Source organism: Oxyura jamaicensis, chromosome 3 (genome assembly GCF_011077185.1).
Source record: "Oxyura jamaicensis isolate SHBP4307 breed ruddy duck chromosome 3, BPBGC_Ojam_1.0, whole genome shotgun sequence".
NCBI classification, from domain to species: Eukaryota; Metazoa; Chordata; class Aves; order Anseriformes; family Anatidae; genus Oxyura; species Oxyura jamaicensis.
In genome coordinates this window covers 39,727,497-39,741,236 of record NC_048895.1, presented here as the reverse complement: position 1 = coordinate 39,741,236, position 13,740 = coordinate 39,727,497, and the positions used below count along the sequence as shown (strand labels likewise).

The 13,740-nt window shown below is 37.7% G+C and overlaps 1 protein-coding gene and 1 long non-coding RNA gene across 3 annotated transcripts in view; one reads left to right on the top strand and one right to left on the bottom strand.

Moving 5' to 3' along the window:
* Window positions 1-4,914, bottom strand: part of LOC118163797 — a 10,441-nt gene extending 5,527 nt beyond the window's left edge. Inside the window, exons 1-2 of the long non-coding RNA XR_004749189.1 lie at window positions 4,772-4,914; window positions 2,534-2,546 (exon numbers count right to left, since the gene is read on the bottom strand). This is a non-coding gene — a long non-coding RNA (uncharacterized LOC118163797). The remainder of the gene's footprint in view (window positions 1-2,533; window positions 2,547-4,771) is intronic.
* The window catches only part of ACTN2 (actinin alpha 2), a 70,723-nt gene that overhangs the window by 52,855 nt on the left and 4,128 nt on the right, over window positions 1-13,740 (top strand). For both annotated transcript variants that reach the window (XM_035320784.1, XM_035320783.1), the window contains exons 13-18: window positions 1,393-1,501; window positions 2,315-2,455; window positions 2,838-3,020; window positions 4,801-4,935; window positions 5,531-5,710; window positions 6,668-6,814. In XM_035320784.1, the coding sequence (XP_035176675.1) occupies window positions 1,393-1,501; window positions 2,315-2,455; window positions 2,838-3,020; window positions 4,801-4,935; window positions 5,531-5,710; window positions 6,668-6,814 (895 nt within the window). The remainder of the gene's footprint in view (window positions 1-1,392; window positions 1,502-2,314; window positions 2,456-2,837; window positions 3,021-4,800; window positions 4,936-5,530; window positions 5,711-6,667; window positions 6,815-13,740) is intronic.

Here is a 13,740-nt window from a genome sequence, read left to right as displayed (position 1 = left end):
TCCTTCCTTCCTTCCTTCCTTCCTTCCTTCCTTCCTTCCTTCCTTCCAGTTATAGCATTTTATTTTTACTTGTTTTACCATTTTTCAGTTTCAACAGTCAATTGATATCAGCACATCTGAAGCCTCTTTTAAACAGAATGGTGTAGATACTTCTCAGCTTTATCCCTAAGCATATTGTTCCTACTGAGCTTAGAGGAGGAAGAATGAGTGCTGCCTCTGGCCTACAGCGTATCTTCACAGAGGAAAACCACCTCTGTTCTCATTTTGTCCTCTTTGATTCCCAAAGTTACTGGAGGGAAGTGATCTGTACATTCCTCTTGCCAATTGCCTAGAGAAAGATGTTCAAAAGGAGGGAACAAATTATATCTGCATTTAATGTCTTGTTCAAGCCTTAGAGTAAATCTTAGCTTCATAATGCCATGCTGTCACATAATCACAATCTCTGCAATGCTCAGTACTGTGCAAAATGTCCTCAAGGAGCAGCCAAGAGCTAAATTCAGTGAATGATGATAGGCTGATAAAAGTGAGCTTCCGAAGTGCCAAACACATGTATTTTATTATGGCTGCAGCAGAACCAAGGGGATTATCTGTCATCGAGATCCAAAACTCAGTTTGAAACAGACTTGGTGCAGAATCTTAGGACAGAGCTTAAAAAGTTACTCCAGGCAGTATAGTAAGTAATTTTCTGTCAGGACAATACAAGCATATTAAACTGGTGAAAGAGCAATGCTAACTGCTACATTCCTTTTGGGTGAACTGATTTGCACTGCTGGCACACCTGGGTCTGGAGATTCCTGTTCTCTGAACCATCCAACTCTAGGGTGTAACTCTGTGAGGAGTTCCGGGAGAGAAGGATGAAAACTGGTCTTAGTGCCCCAGGTCTGGGTAGCCCATGTGAAAGATGGATTGTGCCTTGAACACAATCTGAAGTCTGTTTCTCAGTAAAATAATTTCACAGTGTATTATTATGGATTTTTTTTTCAGATGAAACAAATACATTTCAGGCCATTTAGCTTAACACTATACTAATCTTCAGGAACTTGATAAAGCCTCAGTCTGAAACATTCTGGTCTTCAGGGGATCAAGGTGCTTGTGCAACAAGAAAAGCTGAAACAATCATCATTACAAACCTTAATTGTCTTTAATACCTGAACATCACAAATGGATACTTGATTTTTCTCACAGCAAAGGAAGTCAATCCTGTTTCTGTGCTGTGCTTCTTGAAATGATGAATGTCTAGATCACACTTGTCACCGCATCAATTGCTTACCTGGAGGAGAAATATTGCAAAAAAAGAGGGTTAAATTATTGAGGGCCAGTGGAAGACTGCACAATGTGACTGCCCTTGTCTCTCAGAAAGTTGCACAGACTTTTGTCTTTGCTCTTTCTTAGTGAACTGGACTACCATGATGCTGCAAGTGTCAATGATCGATGCCAAAAGATATGTGACCAATGGGACAGCTTGGGAACACTTACTCAGAAACGGAGAGAGGCGCTGGAGGTAAATCATATAACAATTAGGAGTTCATCTGAGGGAGTGGGGGAAGGAACCATTTGTTTGTGACCTGGACACAGTACCATTGAACAGCCACTTTGTAATCCAAACAGCAATAAACCCTTTCATCAGATCTCCATTTGCTGTGGTTTCATTTGCAAATAGATTTGAATTGCTCAGATCATATTTGACAGTGCTTAGCTGACAAGGACAGTTCTAAAGCAGCAACAAATGGCATGTGGTTTATAGTACCACTCTTTGGGAATTTGATGTCCAGCAAGGATAACAAAACATATTAGGCACTTACCTTTTCATGATTGTCAGAGCTTCATCAGCTGAGATATGGGATTGTGGTCAGCACTCAGTGAATTTTTTGATAGTGGGTATTTGAAAGTACTGAGATATATTTCCAAAAACTTTTTGCTTAAGAAAAGGGGAAGTCACACATAGGCATGGAAAGGTGGAAAACCTATGTCTAACTTGTCCTTTCTATATTTACAAGAAATTCCTAAAGCAAGATTAGCAGATTTTAATTGATATGCAGATAGAGCCCAATAACAAAACACTTAAAATAGTAGGGGTGGGAAAAAACAAGTCATCTAATATTGTTCTTGAAAGGCATACATCCCTTTTTAACATTTTATATGAAAGTATCTTTAATGTAATTAGTCTTATTGCTTTCAAATAGACGGTGAAATCAGTCAACAATATAATCGATTGCTTTTGAAAAGATGAGACATGACTTTGTCCATGTGTGTATGTGCGAAGTTAGGTCTTGCCCCTAGTAACAAAGGAATGTATCTTTCCCAACTCATACAGAGGACGGAGAAATTGCTTGAAACAATTGATCAGCTTCACCTGGAGTTTGCCAAAAGGGCTGCTCCTTTCAACAACTGGATGGAAGGTGCTATGGAAGACCTACAGGACATGTTTATTGTTCATAGCATAGAGGAAATACAGGTAAATGATTGTCTAGTTTGTGGCTTACAGTCATAGGGAAGACAAGAAAGGAAGCTTTTCTTTCTTGGAGAGTAGAACAAAAATATTTTGTCTGGACATTTTCTTTGTGATAGGCGACATCTGCTCTACTATAAATTATTTTTTTTTCTTGATTGGTATGAAAGTACTCTAGAGATCATGAAAGAAACAGTAGTCTTGATAAAGTCAATGAAGGCTTTTTCATGAACGTATTTACATGTATTATTTCATGTATCTACAGATACATGCAGACAGGGTGTTTGGGAGTCGATAAGAGCTGTGCTTGTTTACAGCTAATCCTCCTGATGTCGGAAGAAACATTACCGTTTTCATGGTCTCTCTCTCTCTCTGTTTCTGATTTTAGAGTTTAATCTCTGCACATGATCAATTTAAAGCTACTTTGCCAGAGGCAGATGGTGAAAGGCAGGCCATACTGTCAATCCAGAATGAAGTTGAAAAAGTTATTCAGAGTTACAGCATGAGAATAAGTGCAAGCAATCCTTACAGCACTGTTACTGTGGAAGAGATTCGTACCAAGTGGGAAAAGGTAATGTATGCTAAATGCATAAAGTACACTGTAACATGGTATCTTGGTTTATGACTACTGAGAATGTTCAGAAAACTTAACAATAAATCTGTATTTTTTTCTGGCTCATCAGATGCCAGAATGAGCCAATCACTGGTTAAAAACTGGTGGAACTGGCACAAATTAAAAATTTCTTCATAAATATATTTAATAACATGGAGAACAGAAAGGGATGGTAGCGTAAAATTAGGTTATCTAATACACTAGAAGCATATTAAATGCAATTAAACACAATTTGCATCCATTAGATACAGTAAAATGAATAGATTGTTTGAAAAGCTGATGTTGAGATGGAAGAAGTAGTAGAGGGTTATGTTAGCTTTCATAATATAAAATATTTCAAAATATTTCAGTGATTTCGTATTAATCATGACACAGAATTACAGTTCTTTTCTTCAATCATATGGGCATATAGTTACACTGAGAACAGGAGTCCAGCTCTGGAGACCATTTCTATTCTATTCTAAGTCAACAACAAAACTTTAATAGGTTTCATTTTGAGATTGTCACAGTCTGGATCTGCATTTAAATAAACTCTTTTCTCTGTGATCAGTAATGTTAATGAAGCTGTCTTTCTATAAATTGTATCCTATACCCCACTCCTACTCCAGTGCCACTTATATTTTCCTACTGGCATGTGACTATTCATATTCTCTATGTCCCTTTACTATGCCCTTTTAATATCCATTACTACTCCACTCTAAAATTCTTTGGAACTTTCTACAGTATCTTATGCTCTCTCATGTTTGGTAGGCTCACTTCACAATATCCCCTGCTCCCATCACTCAGTATTACCTAGGACTTATTTTGGCTTCTTGGTGAGGCAAGAAAAGCACATGTGGCTTGTACAGAGCTGGTGGCTGGCTAGTGGGTGGGTAGGCCAGTGGGTGCCCTCCAGAAGAAAATAATATGATTGCATTCTTTTTCTTAGTATAAGCAGTAGGTCATGTGTCTTTTCTACTCAGCTCCTGCTTCTCACAAAAGTTGTAAAAATCTAGCATCTTTGGGACCATGTTCTATCCAGTTAGATTGAAATTGGCTATTACCTTAAAAATACTGGAGAGGGATTAAAAAGAGGCTCTTAGAGCAATCACTTAAGCTTTATTTTCTTTGGAATGAAGACAAATATTATGCTGAAGGTGAATGAATGTTTAGAATATATGAATTTACCAATTACGTAAGCTTACATGGACAAGGACGCACTCTCAGTGGGTTACAAAAAACAGCGATATTGACTAAATTCAGAGTGTCCCTGGGAAATCCAGGATAAGCCAAAAAAGCATTTGCAGTGTATTAGAGACCTTCAGGTATACATGAGGGACAGAGCATGTGTTGTGTTAACCTATCCTAATGGCTCTGCTTGAACGAAATATTTTCACTGATCATTCTTAGAGCTATTACTTAGAAATTGAATATTACCTCTCTTTCCAGAGAAAATCAAAATAACTGCTCTAGTGACAGTTCAAATTAAATGATCACCTTGAACTTGAATCCAGTCGGAGGCGAGAATTTCTTCTCCCTGTGTGCTAGTCTCTCTGGTCAGGCTGCCCAAGACCATAGTAGCAATTTCTCATGTTAGCACAAAACTGGTAAATAGAAGAGTAATAATTTTTCTGGCTTGTCCTGATATCAACCTTCAGACCAATAGGAAAAAAATAATAACTGTGGGCGTATTTGTTCTATTTGTTTTAAAAGGATTCAGTCATGCCTACTCACACTTAGTGCTTTCCCATTGTAACAGGTGAAGCAGCTGGTGCCTCAGAGGGATCAATCCTTGCAGGAGGAACTAGCCCGCCAGCATGCCAATGAGCGCCTGCGTCGCCAGTTTGCTGCTCAGGCCAATGTCATTGGGCCATGGATCCAGACCAAGATGGAGGTGAGCATCAGCTGCTCATGCTAAAGCTGATGAATAAAGTGTTTTATCATTTATTATCTTTGTTGTATGTACAGGACATCAGCAATCTCCATAACCGTTTACCAGCATGAATAATTTAGTACCTGTTAGGATGATTTTTAAAACTGTAAGGTTGTACAAGTGGTATCCTGATGGTTAGTAGGACATGTAGCTTTGAAAAATTTATCACTTTTCAATTATTTTGCTTCTGCTCTTAAGAGAAAGATACTGGGATCACTGGAACGTCTTTAAAAGACATTTAGATGTAGAGCTTAGGGATATGGTTTAGTGGGGACTGTTAGTGTTAGGTCAGAGGTTGGACTTGATGATCTTGAGGTCTCTTCCAACCTAGAAATTCTGTGATTCTGTGATTCTGTGATTCAGTACTGATTTCAGAAATAAATATAGCACGTTTCAGAAGAAAAAGTAAAGTTTATCATCTCTGTAAGAAGGTTTTATTACTATTGCTTCTTAGTCTGACAATATTACATACTTATGTGAATGTAAGTCAAAGCAGAAAATCTGAAACTTATATTTTGTGGGGTGGTGGTGGGGGTGTCTCTATTTCTTTTGACAGGAAATTGCCCGCAGCTCTATTGAAATGACAGGGCCTTTGGAGGACCAGATGAATCAGCTGAAGCAATATGAGCAAAATATCATTAACTATAAACACAACATTGACAAGCTGGAAGGAGATCATCAGCTTATACAAGAAGCCTTGGTGTTTGACAATAAGCACACCAACTATACTATGGAGGTAGGAATTTACTCCATTTTGTACTTGTTAGTTCATTTCGGCCTCTTCTGTCATATAACTACCTTCCCTGATTTGAAGAGACTACAATGGAGGATGGAATTTGGCAAACTTTCTGACAATCTTATAAGACTTATTTTAAAAAACACCATTTTTTTGTCACTTACCCATACACAGCTAAGAATGACCTAGTGCTGAGTGAGAACCGTTTCCATGACTGAGATGTAAGGTATTTTTAAGAGCCCTTCCTAGGTCTAAGAAAGGTGGAACATAAAGGCTGATTGGCTTGATTTCTCTTCTAAGTTCCTGTAAGCAAAAAGTTAAAAATGAAAATATAGCTCATCATGTCTTGTCTTGTTTTCCTTCAGATAAACACCAGAAGTTTTTTGTTGTTGTTTTTGTTATGTTTTGTTTTTCTATAACAAAACAATGTTTCTTCTTTATGACAAACTCATCAAGAGTTTGAGAATTTACAGCTTACTAGTGAAGGTCACAATGCTGATGATGTGTAGGATGACAACTGTTGAACACACACGGGAGACTCCTCAGTTTTAAAGAAAATTTTCATATTTATAAAGTGACCTGTGAGATAACTAATTTACAGAATGTTGTAACATAGCTAAAACTGGTAATACTGGAAACAGTGTTGTTTGAATACCTACCTCTGACTAAACACAGGTTATAGAAAATAACAGTGTAAGTCCAAGTCTTGTGGTCCAGAATAAACTCACTTTTAGTAAAGAAGTACCCATTTAGAAACCAGTTCCATATTTTCCTGAAGGCCATTTTTATTTTTAATGGCTCTTGGTCATAATGTACAGTTAGTGGTATGGATAAGGTATCACAGAAATATTTAGAGCTGTTTTTCTGTTTGTTGGTTTTGTTTTGCTTACTGTACTTTTCATAGCTTTAGAAAACTATATTTGATTCTTTAATAAACCAGTATTTTCTCTCTCATAGCACATCCGTGTTGGATGGGAGCTTCTACTTACCACCATTGCTCGAACTATCAATGAGGTTGAGACTCAGATCCTTACAAGAGATGCCAAGGGTATCACCCAAGAACAAATGAATGACTTCAGAGCATCATTCAATCATTTTGACAGGGTACAGTACTCCTGCTTTTTCTTGTTTAGCAATAGTCATTGTTCCCAAAAGCAAGTTTCTTTTCATTCCATATGTAAGCCTCTTAAAAATTTGCAAACGCAGTAGAAGTAGGTTTTTTTTTTTAAACATCAGTAAAGATCAGTTAACAAATAATTTACAGCCTTATGAAATTATAGCATTGTACAGATACTTTAAAGATTGATTTATACTCTTTAAATGTAATGCAAAATTATAGTTCTGGTAGTATTGTTGAGTATCTGTTCAAATAACAGGCAAGACTGGATGCACTGTTTTGAAAAATAATGTGCCCCTTTATTTTAAGGCAGTGCAGCACATTCTATGCACTTGCCAATGGCTTCCACCTCATTAAATTTAGCTGTAATCTTGATTACAGTATTTTTTTCTTTGAATTGCAATTTGTTGCCCTAGGAGTATATTTGTGGGGAATACAGTTAGGGCACTGATAGCTGTCAAAGAAAACCCTTTATTTTCCTGGCTGTAAGTGGGAGGTAAGAGGCTGTGCATTTCATTTATTTAATCAGAGATGAATAAGAAAGTAGGAATAAACACACTTCTGTGAAGAAACTTAGCTTCTTCTGGAATTTATGTAGTACTCATGGATAGAGGATTAAAAAGAACTACTTATAGAAACAGTAGCAATATACATGCAGACAAGGTTCTCACATTCCTGGTTGAAGAACCATCTGTACATTAATTAGCTCTGCTGGCTCTGTACTTAAAGGAACCCACCTTCAAACCTGAATTCACATTTCAAATTCTGAAAAAAAGATTACCACAATGCAGGACTAGGCTGTTATGTTTATCTCAGTATAGATTCCTGTAGTTAACAGACCCTGCTTATCCCCTAACTTATATTCTGTTATCGTATGTGTCAGCTCTTTCAAATTATTTCAGGCTCTAGCAAAGTGCTACTTTATTTTCACTAAACTCTTGTTTGTCCAGGTCTATCCCAAATGGTTACCCATACCTGGAATTATACTTTATCTGCCATGCTGGCAGCAAGGCTGGTTCAGTCAATGAGGAGCCACTCTTGGCATCTCTTGGTGCCTCAGAAGGTCTTGAAGGAAGCTAATTCCTACAGCAACCAGCCCTAGTGTCCTAACACTTCAGACTCTGCAGAAATAGAAGGACTTTGAGATACCAAAGTGTCCAATAGAGCAAGGCCATAGGAAGGGCCTACGTGTCATAGCCACAGGCAGGCTGTAGATGGGCCATGACAATAATGTACAACAGAGAAGGGCTTTTCAGCTGCTAGATCATTGCCTACCCCTGTCTGCCCACTTCTCCAGCTTATAATGAGACATAGCTTCATGCTGTGCTCCTTCTGTCCTTGCTTCTGTTGCAGGAAGCCTGAGCAGCTGAGTCAGAAGTGCAAGGAGATGGATTCTGCAGTAGTTTCTAGGGCCTCAACATCCTGAGCCTGGACTGCAAGTTTAGCTGCACACCTTACCTGCCCCCATATCAGATATAATTCAAAGGCCTTAAAAATAGGCCTGGAAGGATCACATTAAAAGAAAAACAATTTTGCAAATACCCCTTTTAGCACACTTCTTCCATCAGAGATGCAAAATCAGTCCAGGAGGACTTAAGTAAAGTCACAGTACAGCAATTACATTCTTAGAAGCTTAATACAAGTTTAAGAAAGGAACCACTCAGCCCTCAAGCCAGGCTATCTGCAGGGGATGCATAGCAGAAACACTGATAAAAGATAAGCTTATACTGATTAAATTATGCTGTAATTTAAAGGGCAGATGTGACTTGATCTACACAGACTAGAAGGAGACATTGAACAAAAATGTTTGAGAGAGGCATGCTTGTTTTTCATTTTTATATCTTCCCTGTCCTTGCACACTTGAATATTTAGCATCAGTGAACAAAGACAACCCAGGGTGCTTCAGGGATACTTCTGGCTACACTAAATAATGGAGACTCTAAATTTGGAATTTAGATAGAGAGGACAGAAATGTATTCTTCTATGGTCTTGATTATCTTAAATAGAAATGAAGAGGAAACTGGATCATCTGAACATAGGCACTAACATGAAAGTACTGACTTCTTCATGTAAGAAGGAAAAATCATTTAGCAATATATATAATAATTTTGTTGCTCATAGGAGTGTTTCTGTATGCCTGACATAGTTTAAAAAATACACTGGAAGAATTAGTCTGCAATTCACAGTGATGAATAGGCAAAAAAGATTTGAAAAATTAATGCTGCCCTTGACCAGTAGGCTTTAAATGCATAAACACAACAGAATCATTTATGCCTCCTATAGCTCTGACTTCTATGGTATTTCCTCAGTTTAAGAAACATCTTAATGTTTAACTCTTAGGGTGTGTTGAGGATGTCAGCAGAGTACTAATGTGCAGAGTAGCTCCCTTCTCCATTTTAAAGAATGTATCTTGGTACACATAAACCTAACAACTTTCTTCCACTCCAGGAAGAATATATATGTGTGTGTGTGTATACATGCAAACATATTTATATATATATATATATATAAACACACATACGTAAAAATATAGTTTATAATCAATTATGAGGTTTAATTCTGCCATTGTTAGCTCTTTGAAAGAGAGCTAAGTTATTATTTTAAATGGCTTCTCCACCTTGAATATTTGAAAGAAAACTCTTCCGTACTTTCCAAGCTTTTGTTTGAGGCTACATGCCTCAGATTCCCAAATTGCACAGAGTAAGTGGGCACAGTGCATATAAGAATTACAGGGGCAGGAAGAGTTTGCATTTCTTTCAGTGCATCCACCAGCACATATATGCTAACACAAAAAGCATTACAACTCATCCTTGTTAAAGGGAGGTGGTAAATACGCTATCTCCCTTGGGGCAAGGGGCCACCTACCAGGGGCTTCTCTTCCCAACAGACATGTATGCATGCTGGTACCCAAGACATTATTCCCGAGGATGTTGCTAATTACCCACTGTTCCTTGCTGGAGGCTATGCCTAAAGGCACAGTCTAGTTGTAGGTATAAATGTAAATCTTTAGCAAAGCTGGTATATTTCCTTCCTCACTGTGATTGCATAGAGGAAAAAAGAGAAAGTGGGACACCATGTCTGAATCACAGCAGTTTAGAAGTGTTTAAAATGGTGAATAGCTGAATTATGGTATGCAGGCAAATCGGGGCATTGACATAGACATGTTGCCAGTCACTGGTTTTCAAATCTTTTCATGCAGATTCCTTTTTCAGATTCATTATATTTAGTACATTCTAAGTAAGATCATGAAGTATGGGATAAAAGATCTGCAGCTGCTTTGCAAGCAATATCCTACTGGCTGTTAATGTATGCTATTAACAGCATACATTTTGTGCAAACTACAGATTTTAAGAAGGAGCTCTGCATGCAGAACAAGAGCATCTTGCCACGGTATATTTCACTAACAGAAAAACAACAGCACCCTATTAAAGGAACCCCATGATCAGCCTTATGCAGGTCAATTAGCACTCAGGAAACTGAAGCACATTTGAGAACATACTCCTTTGACTCAGAAGCACACTTTTTTATATAAGGCCACATAAAAGTCATATAGTGGAATGAAGAGTTTTCAGGAGACTAATGATGAAACAAGGAGAGGTTTCAGTGTTTTACTTCATATCTGTAGGGAAAGATAAATGAGCCAATTATTTATATGCTTTAAAAACTAATTTCAGTGCTTAATTCTGGTGTGTAAACAATGCAAACCATTTTCCATTGAGCAAGCCATTACAAGGATTTGATTTATGACTTAATTGCAAAATATAATTGTATCTGATGCAACTCCAATATTTGGCGAAGATTTTTTTATGCTGTAGATGATACAGATTAAAAAATTAGTTACAAGAAAGTGAGAGCCTGCCATAGCACATGGCACAACTACTTGAACCTTCTATTGGGAAATCCCAAAGGCAGATGCTGTATGTGAGCTTCAGTGCAACCATTGCGCTCCTAGAGAAAATGGTTGCTTTGGTAGATATGCTAGCCTCCCTTTCACTCCTGGTTGCCCTCCGCTACTTGTTGCATGACTACAGCTGCCATGTATAGCTGGTTAGGATGCTTACACATACAGTGAACACCCCGGTGTACTTAAATATCTAATATTCCCCTACCAAATCCTGTAGGGGGAGGAGGAAGAGGAACAGGATTTGGCTCTTAGTCCCCATTTTTGTATTATTTTGTTTGTAGTTATACAGAAATTTCTTTGGCTTTAGAAAGAAGATAAAATGAGCTAACTTCACTCCTGCTGTGACTTTCTCCCATCACTTGTCCTCAGGATGGTTTTGCAGAGTTTTAAGTCAGCGTAGATTAACATTTTCAGCAAATTATAAAATAAACCATTTTGAATGGTTTCTACATTTCTATTTCTACATGGCTATTCATTTCTATTCATTTCTATTCATTCTAATTCATTCTAATTCATTCATTTCTACATTTTGAATGGTTTCTACAACTTCCTCGTAAGGGGGTGTCGAGAGGCAGGAGACCTTTTCTCCATTAACACCAGTGACAGGACCCACGGGAACGGGGTTAAGCTGAGGCAGGGGAAATTTAAGCTTGACATCAGGAGGGGGTTCTTCACAGAGAGGGTGGTTGCACACTGGAACAGGCTCCCCAGGGAAGTTGTCACTGCACCGAGCCTGTCTGAATTTAAGAAGAGATTGGACTGTGCACTTAGTCACATGGTCTGAACTTTTGGGTAGACCTGTGCGGTGTCAAGAGTTGGACTTGATGATCTTTAAGGGTCCCTTCCAACTCAGGATATTCTATGATTCTATGATTCTATGATTCTATGAATGTTTTATAGCAGGAATTATCCCATAAAATAGAGATGTTAACAAAAAAATCACTGTGGTGGTGGCTTTCAACTAAATGCTTCTCCAAATGTGTAGCTTTGCTTTATCTCTTATCATTGACTTCCCACTGTTATTTTTCATCTTCCCTTCATGGAGCTAGTGGAGATTGATGTAGAGGGAGTCAGTAAAATCACAGCATGATATGTCAAAAATGCATGATGTCATGAAGTTAACCATCACTTAATCCTACTCATTGGTTAAATAAACTCAGTACATTTGTTAAAACTCTTAAATTTCAGTTATGCATAACTGCATAGAAATTTTCAAAAGTAAGTTATTCATCCACTAGGCAAACCAACTCCCTGTAAAAAGCAGACAGAAAACCTTGGATATTCTTCAAACTGTCAATCTGTCAAATCAATAAAGGAAAAAAAAAATCAGCTTAGGAACATCTCTGTAGTTATATACATGTTAACTCAATCTGAAGTACATGGCAGATAGGGCACATTTTGTACGAGCAAGAAGGAAGAGAAGAACCAGTCTCTTCTTAAGAATTAATGTAAATTTATTGACCTGCAAAATGGAGAAATTAATTGGTTCAAAACAATGATCCAATCTGATGTGCTGGAATTAGGAGCCATTTAACCTGGAATTTAATGGGGCTCCTTTAAAGTCAGCTTTCAAACCAAAACCCTACTGTATTAAAGAATGGAAAACAAGATATTTTGAAATTTCTTTTGGATTTAGGGAAAAGTCAACTGTTTTGTAGTTCTCTCATTTGAAATGTGCATGTTCAGTTGTTAGGTAATATTATCAGATCAAGAGAGAAGTAACAGTGATTGCGCAGGTAAAAAGGTTTTGCACAGATTCAGTGATCTATTTACTGAATCTTGGGTACACTGTTGTACAGCAGTAAAAATTAAGATAGCAAATGGTAGCACAATAGAATAAAAACCATTGTATCAGCATAAATGTAAAAAAAACAGCGCCTGTAGAGGAATGAGTGTGAACAATGTAGTTGAAATAAGGACCTCTTCTACCAAGTGAAAAACTAAAACATGAAACTAAAAATGTTGTACACATTTTAGGTAATTCATTGCAATAAGTTGACATTATGTTTCCATGAATTTATATAAACATAGGGTTATTCATAAAAAAGTAGAATGTGCCTTACTAACCAACTAACCTGATCTGTGATTTTTTCCTTTTTCCTTTCACCTTCCAAATGCATGACCTGTGATGGGATGTTAGGATGAATCTGGCAATCTACACTCTGATGAATTTAAAGCCTGCCTCATCAGTCTAGGACAGGTTGGAAATGACCTGCAGGTAGAGGAAACTGATATTGTTTTGTTTTCAGATAGGCCAATATAATAATTGCCAATTGTAGATTTAAACACCAGCGTATTCAGCACAATGCTGTAAAACCATTCTGCCTCTGGGAAGGCAGCTGGATTAAATGGACTCTCAGCATACCTTGGAGCCACATTTCTTGGACTGTGTATTCTTTCAAAGATTTTTCAGGTTGCTTCTTTCACTTGATGAGACAGCTATGGGGAACTCCTATGCTTCTTGCACCCAGACTTCTCATTTTCCTTTCCTCAGACTCAACACAAGCTCTCTACTGCTCTCTCCTTATTTAGAATGATAAAGTCTTCTCAAAACCACTGTATTATACCACAAAACAGAGGAAACATTTCTTCACCATCATACCATTTACTGTTTATTCACCTCTGAGCCAGGAATGACACGTGTTATTGCCCGTAAAATGAGCAACCTCCTTTTGTACAAGGTCTTTCAGTGACCTTCTGCGAAGTTTTGCAAGTGCCATCCTTTAAGTCAGTGTGCTCTTCTCTTTGTTACAGTCTAGAGCTTGAAGAGTAGCCAGAAGAAGGAAAATCCATGTATTTATTTCCCATATATCAGCAGGCAGCTCTTATCATGTACCTTGGAGGTGGAGTGTTTTAAATAGTCAGTGATACACTATTTTCTGTCCGTTTTTATCTACACTTCTAGTCACTACACCATCCCTTGCAGAGAACTGAAAAGACTGCATATCAGGGAGGCAGCTTGTGCATCTCCTCATTTTGACTAGTTTAGTAACAAACTTTTCTCCTTGC